The sequence below is a fragment of the Sus scrofa genome, chromosome 3 (assembly GCF_000003025.6).
Source record: "Sus scrofa isolate TJ Tabasco breed Duroc chromosome 3, Sscrofa11.1, whole genome shotgun sequence".
NCBI lineage: Eukaryota > Metazoa > Chordata > Mammalia > Artiodactyla > Suidae > Sus > Sus scrofa.
This window is the reverse complement of record NC_010445.4, coordinates 53,747,168-53,766,147: the sequence shown is the minus strand read 5'-3', so window position 1 is coordinate 53,766,147 and position 18,980 is coordinate 53,747,168. Positions and strand designations below refer to the sequence as shown.

General features: G+C 43.1%; 1 protein-coding gene across 1 annotated transcript; it reads left to right on the top strand.

Moving 5' to 3' along the window:
* Positions 2,752 to 18,599, top strand: NMS (neuromedin S). The gene is made up of 12 exons (XM_021088394.1): positions 2,752 to 2,914; positions 6,210 to 6,265; positions 6,841 to 6,879; positions 9,923 to 9,946; positions 10,050 to 10,103; positions 11,436 to 11,510; positions 13,772 to 13,807; positions 14,445 to 14,486; positions 15,597 to 15,631; positions 16,148 to 16,241; positions 17,708 to 17,839; positions 18,537 to 18,599. Exons 1-12 carry the CDS (start codon positions 2,776 to 2,778, stop codon positions 18,597 to 18,599), a joined length of 789 nt encoding a protein of 262 aa, XP_020944053.1. The 5' UTR covers positions 2,752 to 2,775.

Genomic DNA, 18,980 nt, shown 5'->3' with positions numbered 1-18,980 from the left:
TACAGTCACATTAGGGGTCAGGGCTTCAACATATTTGGTTGTGATGGAAAATTCATTCCATAGCAATGTTATTGAGTCGTATAAATGCAGATTCTTTCTTATGTTTTTCTGTTTCCCATTTTTGAATTATTACTGAAAATGACATTTTAAGTTTTTTATCCCGAAACACTGAGAAACAATGAGGGCCACGTATGCCAAGGAAACAAAATAAACTTGATACAAATCAATTATGCTATAGGTTTATCTGAAAAATTTTTATGTTTGTGTATAGAGCACCTAGTTCAATGCTAGACACAGACCAGATATTCAAAAAATTCTTCCTGAATGACACTTTGTAGGTCTGCCACAAATCTTTGCTATTATATGTGTTTTGTGTCTAGAAAAGCTATAAGTAGTTGTATTTGATATCATATAGACAAAAGGCTTATGCTTAAAAAGCAATCTTTTTTTTTCTTTTAGTCAGTAGACTTGCTGTTAGGCAGTGGGTGTGATTTAGTACAAAAGACATCGTCTCTCCCTGGTGTTTAAAGATCTTAGTTGTCCTCTTTGAAACAAAGTGGTACACAGTGGATTAAACAGAAATCTCTATTTCTTGCTGGCTCAAGACTGTAGGCAAAATTATGGCTATAATTTATAATTCCCACTCTGTTATGAATTAGAAACTTTTTGGCAAGAAAGTTGCCATTGCGGTGCAGTGGAAACAGTCCGACTAGTATCCATGAGGACACAGGTTTGATCCCTTGCTTCACTCAGTGGGTCAAGGATCTGGAATTGCCATGAGCTGTGGTGTAGGTTACAGACATGGCTTGGATCCTGTGTTGCTGTGGCTGTGGTGTAGGATGGCAACTGCAGCTCCAATTCAACCCCTAGCCTGGGAAGTCCCATATGCCATGGATGTAGCCCTAAAAAAACAAACAATTTTTTTTAAAAAAACAAACAAAAAAAAATTGGCAAAATATCACTTTTTTTTTCTTTTTCTTTTTATGGCCACACTTGCAGCATATGGATGTTCCCCAGGGCTAGGGGTTGAATTGTGGCTGTAGCTGCTGGCCTACACCATAGCTGGAGCAATGCCCATCCAAGCCACATCTGTGACTTACGCCACGGTTTGTGTCAATGCCGGATCACTCACCTACTGAGGGAGGCTAGAGACTGAACCTGAGTCATCTTCATGGACACGATATTGGATCCTTTTTTTTTTTTAGGACTGCGCCCACAGCATACAGAGGTTCCCAGGCTAGGGGTGGAATCCGGGCTGTAGCTGCAGGCCTACGCCAAAGTCACAGTGACACCAGATCCAAGCCATGTCTGTGACCTACACCACAGCGCACAGGCAATGCCAGATCCTTAACCCACTGAGTGAAGCCAGGGATTGAAACTGTGTCTTCATGGATGCTAGTCAGAATCTTTTCCTCTGAGCCACAACAGGAACTCCAAAATACCACCTTTTATTTTTGCTTTTTAGGGCCACACCCTGCAGCATATGGAAGTTCCCAGGGCTAGTGGTAGAATCAGATCTGCAGCTGCCAGCCTGCTCCACAGCCACAGCAATACAACCTACACAACAGCTCATGGTAACTCCAGCTTCTTAACCCACTAAGCGAGGACTGGGATCAAACCTGTGTCCTCATGGATACTAGTCAGGTTCATAAACCGCTGAGCCACAATGGGAATGCTCCAAAATACTGCATTTTAAGTCATAAATAAACAGTTCATCCTGAGCAACTTCCACCCCAATTATCCTAATACTTAAAAGGATTATAATCCTAAAAAATCATAGACGCATGATGAATAAAACTCTAAAGCTATTATTTCCTATATGTCATACATGTTACCCTTTTTGCAAGATATCAGACTTCAGTCTTTTCCATTTATATTTCTACTTCATATTCAATCTCAAGGAGGCTCTCTTTAGAAAAAGTTAACATTTCAACTAAAATCCCATACTCTCACTGACATGACCCTTGGGCCCAAATCCCTGCTCTGCATCCTTGATGGCCTGATGTCCCTGGAAAATTCCTTATGCTCTCCCAGCCTCAATTTCTTCATTCATAAAATTAGGAAAGTAATGCATTCCTTATGGGTTTTCTGTGAGATTACATGAAATAACCTCTGTGAAATCCTAAATAGGAGATCAGTAGAGTAATTTTTTCTTCTCCTTCTTCTTCTTATTAAACACTGTCATATTTTCTTGAATGCTGATTTAATTTTAAATATTTAAGTTGTTCATAGAAATGAATCTGGAAAAACCTTAAATCTAATTTCCAACCATAACTTAAAAAAAAAAAAACCAAAAACAAACCCTAATTGAACTTCTGACTTTCTTGTAATGTTATATACAGGACTCCAAATTTTGTTCTCAGATGCACCAAAAACATCCTTTATTAATAGTGGAAAATAAATGGCATCTTATAAAACAAGACTTCATCCAAGACTTTATAGATTTATGTCTAGTGCCTTGATTAAAAAAAGAGAAAAAGCCTTTTTCTGAGTCAGAAATGTTTCTCAAACCACCATAGAATAACAATTATGACTCTTCACTTTTTATTTTTATTGCTGGGTTGAAAAAGATGACTTTACAATGCCTACACCAGGAGGATATTATTCTACAAATAAGGGCCCCGCGTGACATCTATGAGAAAGCTGAGTCCTCCTGTGCAAAGCTGATTGGTGCTCAGCCAATGGGCTCCAGAGCATTGCAAATAAAGGCACCTTCTCCACTGGGCAGGTCAGATGCTGGGCCGAGTATTGCCTCTGACTGTGGAACTTCAGGAAATGCTCAAGTCCTGTCCTAGCAGAACACATCTGTGGCCAGCAAAGAGAAACCGGACTTTGAAGATGAAGCATCTTCTTGCCCAGTTCCCATTCATCTTGGCTATCTATTGCCTCTGCCTGCTACAGATTCCCTCTTCAGGTAAGGGGACCCCTCCTTCAGACCCTAGCTGGCTTGACTTCTAATGAAGACTAGGACAGACCTTTGGCGTTGAGGGCAGTTCTGGAGGGAGTCTAACTCCATCTCTTCACATACCCTCACTTCCATCCTCTCCACACGGCTTCCACTTTCTCTAACCTCCAGGGAGGAGGGGCAGAGGAAGATGTGCAGCCTTTTACCAAAGAGGGCTACTTTCCTCTGAGGAATGCCTTCAAACAGCTCCTGTCTCAGTGTTGGCCCCAGAATGTGCCATGGAAATTGTGAGGAATATAATGGGGGATGACTCCATTGTCTTAGCCATTTTTGCTCTTGGAATATTGAAGAGATGAAAGCCGTCAAGAGAGTAAAACTGAGCTTACCATCCCAAAGACTGAGGGTTGAGGGGAAGTTGGAGAGGGGCAGGGTAGAAGCAAGCAAAGAAAAGGGCATCTCCTAGGCCTTTCCTGTGGGGCCCCAGAGGCAGGGCCCCAGGGAGCCTGGCTGATAGGCTCTGGCACTGTCCGAGGTGCTGACCAGACACAGGTGTCACTTCGCCCAGTTCTGGGAAGTGGTGTGTTTGTAGAGAAGCACTAGGGTTGGGTTTGGGGGTCTGTAGGTGAAATCCATTATCCACCTCTTTATAACTCACCATGTGATACAGGGTGTGGTAGACGCTCTAGTTGGAAACACAGACTATTTCCAAGTTTTAGATTTTTTCCATTCGAATTTTGGTTTAAGGGAGTGAAAAATTATTCAAACAGAAAATATATTTCAAACAAGCATGTTTTGCCATTTCGTAGTGTCATCACAAATCCTAAGCATTGCAAGGAGCTATGGAAGTCATCTAGTTTAACCTCTCAGGAAAGCAAGGATCACCTCTATGGTTTCTCTATCTGACTGCTTTCCAGGACATCTAACCCACTACCAGACTAAGTCAGCTGGTAGCTGCCTCCCCTGGTTTCCAATAGAATCCTGTTTATATTAAACTTTTGGAAATTTATTACTACCTTTTATTTATCTGTCTGCATAGATATTACCACTTCCCTCTTTTTCCTATTTAATTTTCTGTTCCCTGAGGATAGAGTACTTATGATCTTTATTATTGTATCATTAACACAGAACCTCTTAATGAATCCTATAGGATTGATGTGAATTACTTTGCATTTTTGTATAGCTCCAATCATCAAAAACTTCTTTACCCAAGGTGAAATCTGATCACATGTAACTTCTTTTTTTATTTTATTTTATTTTATTTATTTATTTATTTATTTATTTATTTATTTTTGGTCTTTTTGCTATTTCTTTGGGCTGCTCCCATGGCATATGGAGGTTCCCAGGCTAGGGGTCAAATTGGAGCTGTAGCCACTGGCCTACACCAGAGCCACAGCAACGCAGGATCCGAGCCGCGTCTTCAACCTACACCACAGCTCACGGCAACGCCAGATCCTTAACCCACTGAGCAAGGGCAGGGACCGAACCCGCAACTTCATGGTTCCTAGTCAGATTTGTTAACCACTGCGCCACGGAGGGAACTCCCTTATTTTTTATTTTATTTATTTATTTTTTGGTTGATCACACGTAACTTCTAACTATTAGCCCTAGTTCTGCTTTTTGGGGGATATACAGAATAAGTAATTTTTCTTATGACAGGTCTCAAAATCATTGAAGGCAATTAACACACACTTCCTGATTTTTCTCTTTAAAAAAGAAAACTAGGCTCAGTTCTTTTAACTCACCACATATCCTATCATTTCAAATAGGACTACTACTTTTCAAGGCTGGGACACTATTATTTGAATGGAGCATATGATTGCTTTAGCTTTCTCTTGGCTCATAGGGAGACTGCAGGGAGCAAAATAGCATTCAGTATTTTTTTAAATTACTACTCTTGAGCCAAATATTCCATGTCTTGGAATTTATAAATCTGAATTTAGGGTCTTATATTTATCCCACTTAATTTTGTCTTTTTAGTTTTGACCTACCCACTGATTCTTTCATTTGCACGATCAGTTATTCCTCCAAGAGATGTATTACATACACATGAGATGAAGACTTCATTTAGGTCAGACAAAAGTTGACCAGCACTGGGTTTAGCTGAATGCTGGCAGCAACTTTCTCTACAACCCTACTCCTGAAGAGTCTGATGAAGCAGAGTGACAGAGGCCCTTATATCTTAAAAGTTCCAACAGGGACACTGTTGCATATACTTGTTGACACCATTTCCAGATACACCATCTCCTTCCTTATAACATTCCATCAAAATACAAAGTAAGTTGTTGTCCAGATATTTTTCGTCTTCTTTCCTAACTCGTGCTGCTAACTCCTGGCAAATAAAAAAAAAAAACATGCATTTTTTTCCCCCAGTGGTTATCATCTGACTGTGTATCAGAATCACTGGGAATTGCCCTTTTCCCTAGTTTTATTGAGATTTAACTCACGTATAACATTGTATTAGTTTAAGGAGTACAATATAACTATTTGACACATGTATATATTGTGAAATGATCACCACAACAGGATTAGTTAACAGTTACACATTTTTTCCTTATGATGAGAACTTTTAAGATCTATCCTCTTAGCAACTCTCAAATATGTAGTACATTATTGTTAACTATAGTCACCATGCTGTTTATTAGATCATCAGAACTTATTTATCTTATAATGGGAAGTTTGCCCCTTTCGGTCACCTTCATTCATTTACCCTACTCCCTACCCCAGCTTCTGGTAAATAACAATCTGTTCTCTGTATCTATGAGTTTGGGTATTTTAGATTCCACGTATAAATAAGTAAGATCATATAGTATTTGCCTTTGCCTGCCTTATTTCACTTAGCATAATGTTTTCAAAGTCCATCCATGTTGTCTCAAATGGTAAGATTTCCTTCTTTTTTGGCTGAATAATATTCCATTGTATACATACACAACATTTTCTTTATCCATTCATCTGTCAATGGACGCTTAGGTTGTTTCCATGTCTTGACTATTGTAAATAATTATGTTATGAACACAGGTGTGCATGCATCTCTTCAAGAACGTGCTGTCATTTCCTTTGGATACATACCCTGAAGTGGAATTGTTGGCTCATATGGTAGTTCTATTCATTTTTAAGACCATGCAATTTTAAATTAATTTTGCTACAAATCTCAGATTTGCTGGTGGCAGGTAGAAGTATGTTTTGTCAATCCTTTCAACAACATCACATTAATAGAATCTCTGTATGTTTTTCACAGTAAAGATTTAAAAGTTAATGCTACAACTTCTTTTCTCCTAATGGAAATTTTTATGATTTCTCACAATAGGTTTTTCTCAACATTGGACTGATCCTGCAGATGGCTTGGATATTGTGAGGCTTGAGGTAAATCATTGTTCAGTAATGTGAAGGTTTTATTTAGTCTTGGTCTTGAAAATTTCATGTGGATAATGTTCACTTAAAACTATTTTAAGATCCAATTTGGGGAGTTCCTGTCATGGCTCAGTGGTTAACGAATCCAACTAGGAACCATGAAGTTGCGGGTTTGATCCCTGGCCCTGCTCAGTGGGTTAAGGATCCAGCGTTGCCGTGAGCTGTGGTGTAGATTGCAGATGCAGTTTGGATCCTGAGTTGCTGTGGCTCTGGCATAGGCCAGCGGCTACAGCTCTGACTCATCCCCTAGCCTGGGAATCTCCATATGCCGCAGGAGCGGTCAAGAAATGGTAAAAAGACCAAAAAAAACCACATCAGATTCTTGGCTGCAGCAGAAACTCTCTGTTGTCATTTTCATGGCCTCATTTAAGGCATCCTGGGAGTTGTGTTGAAATTCTTGGCCATTGTGTGAGAAAATAATGCAAGGTTCATAAATGGGACAATTTTAGAAATTTATGTGATGTAATAAAATTTTATTAATTAAGGAATTTGTACTTATCTTTAATTCATTTTCTTCATTTTTTTAGCGGCTGGCATATTGGGCAACTCTTTCTAGACAACCCAAGGTAAAAATTAATATACATATGATAATTTTCTCATTTATAGCAGTGGACATGTTGCCATAATTGATATCTATAAATAAGCATGCTCTTTTGCTACCTATAGGAGAATTCTGTATGTGTGTGTAGGTGTGTATGTATGAATAGTTTTAGGAAATAAGTGAATCTCTTAAAAACAAATGACCATAAAATATTGGTAGTTAATCTGCATTCTTACAATTATCATAATCACACATACATAATCACATACACACATACAATTACATTAATTGTATATATTATGATACAGTGTATATTATAAATTGATATATGTTATGCTATAGCAGTTCTCCCAAACAGTAGATCTCATGTAAAGGACCTAAGAGTAACTACAGTAACCACAACCCAAATATTTCAATGGATGCAAAAGTAAATGTTGATTCAGTGGAACATGCAGGAGGCTGATATGAGGGTAGAGTCCATGATTCTTGACAGAGACTGTATGTTTTCACCTTGAGCCCCATCTGCTCTTCCTCCCTCATGTCCCCCAACCCATATCAGATCGTGCTGCAGCCACAGTGAACTCACTATCCCCTACATGTATATGTCTTCACATACACTTTTCCTTAGTCATAAATGCCTTTGCCTCCTTTGCAGGCTGTAGTCAATAGCCCAGACTCTAAAACCGAAGTACCTGGGTTCAAAACCCAGACCTACTCAACTCGGCAATGTTCTTCTCTGGGTCTTAGATTCCCCATCTGTAATATGAGGACAGTAGTCATACTTGCCTCATAATGTTATTGTGAGCATTGTTTCAGTATTTGTGTGGTGTTTTCAACAGTGTCCAAAACATCACAAAGGACAGCACTTGGTGCTAGCTGTTAACATTGCCTCTTGATGCAACTAATTTGCATTATTCAAGACTCAAACATCACCTTCTCCCTTAAACTTCATAAATATATCATCTATATTTCTTTTTATTTTCAGTTTGCCATCATCCATATGTTTGAAAACAATTGTCATCTCTCATCTTTAGATCCAATCTTTACCATCTTGGCACCTGAGGACAAAAATTCAAAGAGAGACCTCAGAGTTCTCCATCTCCTTGGCTTTGCCTCTTGGCCTCATACAGAAAGGGCTGCCCTGTCCCTCTCGTACAGACTGTGAGGGTGTCCCTTGCATGAGCAGAGGAAGTGGAAGTGTGGCTGTCACAGTGTTACCCACAGAATTAAATGGGGTCATGTGCTTCCCCAGTGCAAAGCCCCCCTTGGAATGGATTTCCTCCCATTTTCTCTATTTTACCAAATCTGACCCTGCTCATCATTTCCATCTGCCATAAAGCAAGGGACTGCTCAGTGAACAAAGCTACCAATGTTTTGAAATTATTAATAGAGAGACTGTGGCTCTTCCTGGTCTTGTTACTGCCTTGACACGTGATCTTTCGCTTGTCCTTCCCTCCCCTGGGGCTCTGGTTCTCTCTCCTGTCCAGGGTTGGAATGAGTTACCTGGGCTTTAATCCATCTCCAGTTCTGGTCTCCAGCTCTGTGTCTCCAAGGGACTTTGATCTTGAGGCAATTCAGAAAGCAGTTTCATTCTGCAAATGCATTCACCTGCGGAAATTCTTTGTGTTTTCTGTTTCTGGTCACCACATGGGATCAGAAGTTTAGATGAGAAGAGGGGAGAATAGGTTCTTGTGAACACCACGCTACTATTCATCTGTTCAAAAAAGATACTTAGTGAGAGCTTTCCATGAGCCAGGTGCTGGGGATACAGTAGTGATCAAAACAGACAAAACCACGTACTCTCGTGGAACTTACATTTTAGTTGGGAAAATAAATAGTATACAGGATAGATATGTAAAATTAAAAAAAATTCTTTTTCTCTTAAAAGAAAAACATAAAACACAACAAGAACGGTGCACCTGAAATCTTGAGAGTGGTGTTCAGCACCTGGAAAAGCATCTTCAAATTCCTTTTTTTTTTTTTTTTTTCCGTAGCCATGCTTTGTTAACCTGCTAAGCCATCTGAGAACGCCAAACTCCTTTTTTTTTTTTTTTTTTGGCTTTTTGGCTTAAATGTAATGGCATAAGGAATGTAAGGTGGAGTTCCCGTCGTGGCGCAGTGGTTAACGGATCCGACTAGGAACCATGAGGTTGCGGGTTCGGTCCCTGCCCTTGCTCAGTGGGTTAACGATCCGGCGTTGCTGTGAGCTGTGGTGTAGGTTGCAGACGCGGCTCGGATCCCGTGTTGCTGTGGCTCTGGAGTAGGCCGGTGGCTACAGCTCCGAATAGACCCCTAGCCTGGGAACCTCCATATGCCGCGGGAGCGGCCCAAAGAAACAGCAAAAAGACAAACAAACAAACAAACAAAAAAGAATGTAAGGTAATGGTATAATATTGATGAGCTTTAAGGGAAAACTTTGGTCAATATGAACCAGCCCTAAAAACTGAATTCTAGGGTTCACCCAGCAACAAATTAAAAGTTGCAATTGTTATTTTATCCCACCTCTAAGTTAGTTGGCTATTGCGAACTGATTAGTGTATTGCTTCAGGGCTTCCTAGGGTATGTCTTCCCCCAAAGATTGAAAAGGCAAAAGAAGATTAAGTTTTAAAATGATGATGCTGCTGGCAACTTTCTTTTTTGCAAAATCTTGCATCAACTATCATCTTATTTATTTTGTACAATGGATTTCTTTTATTTATTTATTTGCTTTTTAGGGCTGCACCTGTGGCATATGGAAGTTCCCAGGCTATGGGTTGAATCGGAGCTGCAGCTGCCGGCCTCCACCACAGCCACAGCAACAGGGGATCCAAGTCTAGGACCTTCACCACAGCTCATGGTAATGCCTGATCCTTAACCCACTGAAGGAGGCCACGGAGTGAACCCACATCCTCATGGATACTAGTTGGGTTTGTAACTCCTTGAGCTATAACAGGAACTCCATGGATTTCTTTTTAGACTGCCAATTGATTTCATCATATTCAGGTAAATCAGTAAAGTCTACTGGAACCTTATCAGTTGCCTGCCTCCATAAAATTCCATGTAACTTATCCTCACAATTCTCTTTCCAGGATAATCAAGATATCTACAAAAGAGTGAGTACCAGCCAGCCCAGTAATGAGAGCACGCCAATTCTACATTTTACAGCAAGTGACATTTAGTATTTAAAAAAACAACCTTTTTTTCCCTTTTATTTAGTTTTTATTTCACTACTCCAGAACTCAGGAGCCAACACCTCCAGTTAAAACTGGGGTCAGTATTTTTCATAATCATCTTTCTGTAGAAGTTACTCTCTTCTTTATGCCTTTGTCCCTTCATAATTAATATGTACAGACAAGCAGAGACATGGTGGGGGTGGGGAGGCTTCCAGATACTCTGGGTAATAACTTCTTAAGTTTCTTTTCCTTGGGGCTGCGGCAATTCTTTCTCTCCCTTTGTGGGGAAAGAGTGGGGGAGGCTGAGTGATCTGAAAAGCTAGAGAATAAATTATAGAAAAGGAAAAATCAGTAAGAAATAACTTTTTGTTATGCACTTAGATTATAAGAAGAGCTGGTAAATCTGAGCTCTATTTACATGTTTTTTAAATTTTGAAAAATGCTTTGTGAAGTGTGAAGTACTGCATTCCAAATAGTGATCCAAGGTTGGGCATCTTTTGTCACTGTCACAGTGTGCAGGTGCTATGGGAATAAAAAAATCACCTTTCTTATTACAAATTTGAGTGATCCTCAGGAACAGATGAATTTCTACAGAATACGATTTAGAGACTATTGGAAAGGTCGTGGAATATAATTTTTAGCAGAATTTTAACCTAGTCACAGTGATTGAAATTCAACTATTAGAAAGTCATTTGTTTATATAAGCAAGACTTTTCAAGTCTTCAGGGAGATCCTTAAAAACACACACAGACACACACACACACCCCCCAAGCAAAACATTTTTCCCTAAGACTCATGAACAGTATAGTTTCAGCAACTGGCATCAGGTAAGGATGAAGATATTGTTAAGAAAGGCCATGGACACTGCAAGTGGAGAAAGGTCAAAAATGAAAGGGGAAAGATAAACTCTGTGTCTGTGATGTGGATTAATTTTTACTCTGAGCCAAAATACTCAGGAAGGATTCACAGGAGTAGATGAGACATGCCGAGTGTGTCTGAGGGTATGCTGGGCCCACACACACCCTCAGACATAGGGGAAAATAAAATGCAGGTCCAGGGTTATGGGTACCATCCTCCCACTGTGTCTGGTAGCTAAGGACAGCACACCTGCAGAGCCAGGGAGGATCTTCACGGTGATGCTCCATTGGGACAAATCCCTCCACACTAGAAGGACAGAAGCACGGAATGCTTGGGTTTCACACAGAAACAAGTCTGCTCTACCCTAAGAGAACATTTTGAAGTGATGTATTGGGCTGAAACCTGCTGGCAAGGCAAGCGATGCTTTATTGAAATCATAAAATTTCGAGCTTAGGCTCAGAAATGGATTTCCTCTGAAAATTAAACCCATTTGTAAGGGAGACCACAGACAGGAATGCGCATAGCCCTGGGCCCCGTCCTGGGTCTGACCCTTCCCACCTCTTTGCTACAGTTTCCTCCTGTGCACCCTCTAATGCGCCTGGCTGCGAAGCTTGCCAACCGCAGAATGAAAAGATTTCGGCAGCGGGTATGTGCTTTTTCCTTCTGTCATGTTTGTATGACACCCAAAGTTCACTCAACCAAGGTCAGTGCCTTGGGGCTCGCTTGCCTTTTCTCCCTGTACAAATTTCTTAACCTTCCTCAGCCTCAGTCGCTCCACCATGACCCCACACGGTGATTGGGTGATTGCAGGGATGAAGGAGGGCCAGTGGCCCAGCTCCCTGAGGTCCTCTTCATCCTTTTCCCTTTTAGTTTCTGTGTCATTCTTCACTTTCCCTTCCTGCTCATGACATGGACATTGCTATACTCTCCTTCCCATTGTCCCATTTGTTCTTTTTTAAAAAATAGTATAGTTGTTGATTTACAGTGTTGTGCCAATTCCCACCTGCCCTTTGTTTTTTGTCTTTTTGCCATTTCTTAGACCACTCCCATGGCATATGGAGGTTCCCAGGCTAGGGGTCAAATCGGAGCTGTAGCTGCCAGCCTATACCAGAGCCAGAGCAACGCAGGATCTGAGCTGCATCTGCAACGTACACCACAGCTCACGTATCCTTAACCCACTGAGCGAGGCCAGGGATCGAACCCACAACCTCATGGTTCCTAGTCGGATTCGTTAACCACTGAGCCATGATGGGAACGCCTCCACCTACTCTTTGATGCTTATCTTGGAGCTTTGGAGCTTTGTTAATTAAAAGATTTTTTTTTTTGCTTTTTTTTTTTTTTTTTTTTTTTTTTGAGCTGCACTTGCAGCATATGGAATTTCCCAGGCTAGGTGTCTAATCTGAGCTGCTACCACCAGCCTATGCCACAGCAACATGGTATCCGAGCCACATCTGCCACCTACACCACAGCTCAAAGCATCACGGGATCCTTAACCTACTGAGCAAGGCCAGGGAATTGAACCTACATCCTTATGGATACCAGTAGGGTTCTTAACCCACTGAGCCACAACAGTTGCTTGTTTGTTTGTTTTTTTAACTCTAGAAATTACTGGTTTCAATACTAGCTGAATTTCTTCAAAATGCTCATCAAGGGGAGTTCCCGTCGTGGCGCAGTGGTTGACGAATCCGACTAGGAACCATGAGGTTGCGGGTTCTGTCCCTGCCCTTGCTCAGTGGGTTAACGATCCGGCGTTGCCGTGAGCTGTGGTGTAGGTCGCAGACGCGGCTTGGATCACGCGTTGCTGTGGCTCTGGCGTAGGCCGGTGGCTACAGCTCTGATTCAACCCCTAGCCTGGGAACCTCCATATGCAGCGGGAGCGGCCCAAGAAATAGCAACAACAACAACAACAACAACAAAAAAAAGACAAAAGACAAAAAAAAAAAAAAAAAAAAAAGTGCTCATCAAGGGAGTTCCCATCGTGGCGCAGTGGTTAACGAATCCGACTAGGAACCATGAGGTTGCAGGTTCAGTTCCTGCCCTTGCTCAGTGGGTTAACGATCCGGCGTTGCTGTGAGCTGTGGTGTAGGTTGCAGACGCGGCTCAGATCCCGCGTTGCTGTGGCTCTGGTGTAGGCCGGTGGCTATGGCTCCGATTCGACCCCTAGCCTGGGAACCTCCATATGCCGCAGGGGCGGCCCAAGAAATAGCAAAAAGACAAACAAACAAACAAAACAACAACAACAACAACAACAAAAAAACCAAAAAAAAAAAAAAAATGCTCATCAAGGATTTGTTACATGATAGCAAAACAAGGAAAGCAAAAATTCTTGGAAATGGTGAGTGACCAGAAATGGGTGACCAGTTTTTCCCAGTTTCCCCAGGATGTTCCTGGGTTTAGGTCTGGAAATGCCAACACCCCAGAAAACCAATCATTTCCTGAGCAGCCAGACAGTCATCCTAGGCACAGGTTACAGTCTGTTGCTCCACTGCCAACAACAGGCTTCCAGACTGAGTCTGCCCCCATTGTTCAGATCCACAGACAAAAATGAGCTGGAAAAGCTGAAGAAGCTTTTCCTTGAACATTGGTCTAAGATGGCAGCCAGTTTCAAGTCAAGGCTATCAGGAAGAGCAAAGAAATTGAACACTGTCCTGGACCCAAGGGGTAACCCACTCAAGAAAACACACTTACCTTCCTCAACAGGAAACTGTGCTTGGCTCCGTGGTTAGGTGTTTCCTTGAACCATTTTTGGGGTTTTTTTTGTGTTTTTTTGTTGTTGTTTTTTTTGTTTGTTTTTTTGTATCTGACTTCTGCCTACCTTAGAATGCAATCAGGGAAGGGCAGGATCATAGCACAATAACAAGCCTCCGGGTAAGTTTCTTAAATTAAGTTGGCCTCATTCCCTCACAGGATTTGGGGGCAGCTGCAGGGGATTTTAGCAGGAAGGTGGGTAAGCTCTGCAGGGAGCCTAGCCCCCAAAGAAAGATCTACGGAGGAAGGACAGGGACATACTTGGTGCCAAGCCATCTTGCAGCCCCTAAAGATCACTTCTGGAAAGCACTGGTCTCCCTATATGCCCTGAAAATCTCAGAGGTTGAGCATCTAATTTCAGATTTCCTTGAGCTCCTCCTGGGACAGAAAGGAATCATGGGGTAATGCCCATGGATGTTACTAGTTCATCTCCATTTTTAAAGATGAGTCACCCGGGGCCATCTGCTCCTGGGGACTTGCTTTCTGGTTCAGGGACCAAATGCCACTTGTGCAAGCTTGGAAGGAGATGCTGCAGGTAGCACGAGCTCCATATACCAGCGCTTCTCCACACTGACCATGAACAACTGCGGACCTTGTTAAACTTCAGGTGGCTGGGCCTCAACTCTAGAGATCCAGCGGGGAGCCTGAGATGTTGCATTTCTAACAAATGCCACACATTTGTTGAATGAAATGCAAATCTGACAGACACATTCCCAGGTGTCCTTGATGTTTTGAGTCCCGGGACCCCACTTTGAAAGCCACTGCCATAGATGTCTTTGAAAGACCTTCAGCAGGACATGGTTGGGTTATGGTTCTTGTGTTTATGTTGCAGGATCACGCTGCCACCTTGGGAAGACCATTTTTCCTTTTCAGGGTAAAGCATGTTTCTTCTCCCCCGATTTTGCCCCTGATTCCCTCTGGCTGCCCCAGTTATGGAGTTACTGCAGAATGAACACAGCCAGGGCCCCATGGCAAACGGGTGAATGTTTGTGGGGGCCTTTTCACACTTTACTTAGGGAGTGACATGGAAATTCTCCACCTACGAACTCTATGCTTGGATAGGAAATGGTCCAGCCAGACACCGGCTGAGCTGAGCACACTAGGGCTCTGGGAGGTGCTTAGGGGCGGGAGACGGGAGTTCTGCTGATGGACAGACACAGTGGCCAACCAGAGTCAGAGTCTGTGCTCCTGGCATAAAGGTCCAAGAGACGGTGGAAACCACACCAGGGACAGGAGTGTAGGCGTCATTTTTCCCAAGGGGACTCAGAGCCTCTTGCAAAGGTCACAGAGTCACAGATTATCTTTTAATTCTTGATCTGCCAGTCCTTAGCTATATTTCACCCCCCTAGATCTTCAGTGTTTGCATCAGAAAAATGTGCTAATCAGACTAGGTATGTGCCCCTCAAACTGCATTCTATGGGTCCTTGGGGCTGAAGGATGCTCTGCAAAGTCAAATACGGTTGGAAAGCACTGCCCCTGACACTCTCTGATGTTTATACTGCACAGCAACATATCACAGAAAACAAGTTGTTTCCCTTGGCTCAATCAGGCATTTCCCAAACTTACCTGACCCTGGAAATGGTTCCCACCCCCAATGACACCCCATGTACACCTTTTAAATCTGCATAACCTCTTAGTGTTTTTCTGGAAAGTACACGGAGAAACTGTGGGTCTCCATGATGTCTGTAGAGTAGGAAGTCCTGTGACTAATGGTTTGGGGACTGTCCTGCCACATAAACAGAAGCTAAGGTGTGGGGTGGTGTGGTGGGGGGCAGTGTCAGGGCCGAGGAACAGCAGAGGTTCTGGAGCACTGTCCCAGAGGACCCACAGACAAGCAGGGGCTGGAGCTCATCAAGGCAGGCTGCTACATGCCTGTTAGGAGAACAGAGCCGTAGGGCCCTCTAGAGAAAGGATCTGGAAGTAAGAGACAGGTTCTGGGCAGTTTTGTCTCAGTATCTGTCAGCTGATCTATTTTTCTTTTCAGCCAAGGAATGGAAGAAATCTTGACATTAACACCTGGTAGGGTGGTTCAAGGTCAGCCTCATTGCCTTTCTTCTCCAAGCAAATGATGTGTGTCTGAGGTGGGGGAATGAGAGGCAGCCAGAGGGGTGATTGTTCCAAGAAAGAGGGACCCTGTGGGACACTTGAGGACCTCTGTCCCCTCCCTTTCCTGCCCTCAGCTCTCCAGAGACCCCACTGCAGCCTGACATTGGCTCAGACAATGCAACTTCGCTGACTCTTTATAGTATAGGTGCCTTGTCTCTAGCAGCAGCTGCAAGGGGACAAAAGCATTATGCCTAGCTGATGCCCATGACTTCTCACCTGGCCCTTCTGGTGAGGAAGATCCATGCTGGCATGCTTGGGGAGGAGGGGTTCTGAGTCCAGCTAGGGAAGGCTCTTCCCTCCATTCCAAGGTGCTCTGAGACCTGGAGGTAAGATCTGGGGAGACACCTCAGCCTCCAGCCTGTGGAAGTGGGGTCCCTGCTCACAGGTAGCTCTGGGCCTCCTCTGTCTGTCACAATAATGTGGTCACAGGGACATGAGGCTGCTGCCCTTCAGTGGCAAAACAGCCTCTGTCCTGGAGCCTGTTGGGGACCAAATGGTGGTGACCAGAGCCTGGCAGGCCAGGGTACATGAGAGAACTGTCCTCATGCTGGGGACAGGGCCTCCCAGGCCAAACAGAGGAGGAATGTTCCCTGAGGCCACAGCTCACACTGACCTAATAGCTTGATCAGACGGAACAACAACAAATCTTATGAGCACAGGGCATTTATGACATGTCAAATAGAGGGTTTTAAAAAAATACATTATGTAATGACATACCTTGGGTCTTGTCTCCATCTTGATATTTATTTGATCTGACCTGTATTTTTTTTTTTCTTTTTCTTTTCAGAATTCAGTAGCAGAGGAAGTCTGGATCAGATGAGGGGATCGAACAATTATTTTGAACAAATGTGAAACTTCTGTGAACAAAATTTAAAAAGAATTCTCTTGCTCTCTATTCACTAGACAAAAAAAACAAAAAAACAAAAAAACAAAGCAGCAGTGATACAACCTTTTCATTTCTTATTGGAATGTATTGGGGAAGGGGGTCAGGTATATTTTTTAAGTAATAGGGTATATAATTTTTAAACGAACTGGTTTGGGTATTGTTTTAGCAGGGGCCGACTGTCTTGTTAACTACTGAGAGTTGAGAGCACAGGCTTGGGAGAGACTGGTTGGCTGCAGGTCCTGGTTCTGCTTTTTAAACCCTGGGCTGGTCACTTCCATGGTAAAATGGGGTTGGTCATAATAGCACCTCCCCATGGTTGGTGTGACGTCAAGAGACATGTTTCTGCAATATTTTCTTAGCCTCTCTGCTTCTATTTTCTATGCCAAAAACTCCATCTTGTCTTGCTTTACTTTATCCCATATTCCTGCTTGGAAAACAGTCACAGTGCTGGTAAATTACTTAAGCTTAAGAACAAAGACTTAAAGGCATAAGTTATTCATGTGGTCAGCTGAATGAGGACATAATGAGTTGGTCTAGGCACATTGGACCTGTGCAGATAGACAGCCATTTGCACAGCATGATATGTTCTCTAAAGAATAAGAGAATGATGAGCCTCATGGCCCCAAGGAGTTTATGAGGGGTCATTAGCAGGATATGCGTTAGCAAGGAAAACCAAGGTACAACCTTAGGCATGCCAGGTTGCTGCAGCTAGGCACACCATCAGCAGAAGCACAATGGTGATTCTCTAGGATGCTATACATAGATAGCTGACGCCAAGCTTCCTCAATGCTAATGATTATTAAATGCCTAAAGGTCAGAATAAAAGCTTAATCAGCTACCAGCTATGTGACTTTTAAAATAATTTAAAAAAAACCCTATATCCTGCACCTACAACCCCCTCCTCACTTGACATAATCCTCAAGAGCACAATAAAAGCTGTGTGGTTTCTCAAAGTGGCACTCTTGGTCCCTGAGACATTGAGTCCCCAGGTTCCCACCTTTAATTAAGATAAATGTCTCTGTGTCTTGTTTTATGTTAACTTTTTTCCTTAAGTTTCACAGCACCCGTTCTTCAGCCCTCACCTGCTGAGCTGGTCTTGACAGTGTGATGCCGGAGATGGTCCTCATAAGAGACTTAGCGTGGTGGCATCCAGGGAGCACTCAGTGAGTGCTGGTTCCAATGACACCTCAAAGATGAGCTTTGTTCCACAAATTGTACCAAAAGGACCTGCTCTAGTGAGAGCAGCTTCTATATTGTTGACCAGAGTCTTGAAGTTATAGCATTAATGTCTATCTCCAGACTCCTCCAGAACAATGAGGCTCAGGCCTTTACCTCCTCAGGTGCCCCCTCTGTAAATGGTGTTTGAGGGGTGTGGGGTGCAAGGAGGGACCGCGGTGATACATGCAATGAACCTAAACTGCACTCAACCTTCTTTCTTTGAAGCTTCTCAAGCATCTCATCAAATGTAAGAGTCGTCCTTTGAAAATATCATTTAGATATCCCACTTTTAGGATTAGGTTTCTATTTTCACTTTTATTAAGCTTTTGTGATAAGTCCCAAGCCTATTTTCTCAAGTCTAATATTTTAAGACCTCTCTATAGACCCTGCCACACAAGATGAGATGAGCAAGCCCACTTCCACCTGACACTGGGCTGCACACAGGTACAGTTGGAGGGTGGGAGGGTCAGGCCATGGGGAGCAGGACAGCTCTGACCTCCAGGTGCATCCTGGGTCCTGAGAGCCCAGGCAGCGCTGACTCAGCCTCAGGCCTCTGTGACATGGATGCTGAGTATGGCATTCATATGAAGTGCAACCAAGATAAGTCTTCAGAAACAATCTCAAGATTATGGGATGACAGAGAGTGTTTCCACCCCTAACTTTGCCCCAGAATCCTTTTTGCTAAACCAAGGATGACAGTTTCCATCTCAACAGACCTTCCTGGTGGATGACAGAGCACAACAGCTGCCACAGACCTGCCTGGTGGATGACAGTTAAGGGGCAGTGGGGTGTGTGCCGGGGGTGGCGGGGGTTGGGGGTGGGGGGAAAACACCACTAATGCCACTTCTACGGAGTTATTTGAGCTGAAAACTCTTCCTGTGAGCCAGTCCCTGATGATGGAGAGATGGGGACAGACTCCCAATCTCAGAAGTCCCATCCCTCCTGCTCCCCACACTGTGTCCAGTGACTCACCACTTGTGCAAGTAAGTCTGGCCCAGTTTCAATGGAGAGGAGCCTCTGCGGTAACTCTACCCAGATGCCCTTTTGAATCAGTTCGAGTCCTAGGCTCAGCGTCAGTCACTAGATGGAGAAGGCCTCCTCCTTAGTGCTGACGGTCATTTTACGGGGAGAGGTCAGGCCTCAGCCCATTGCACAGGG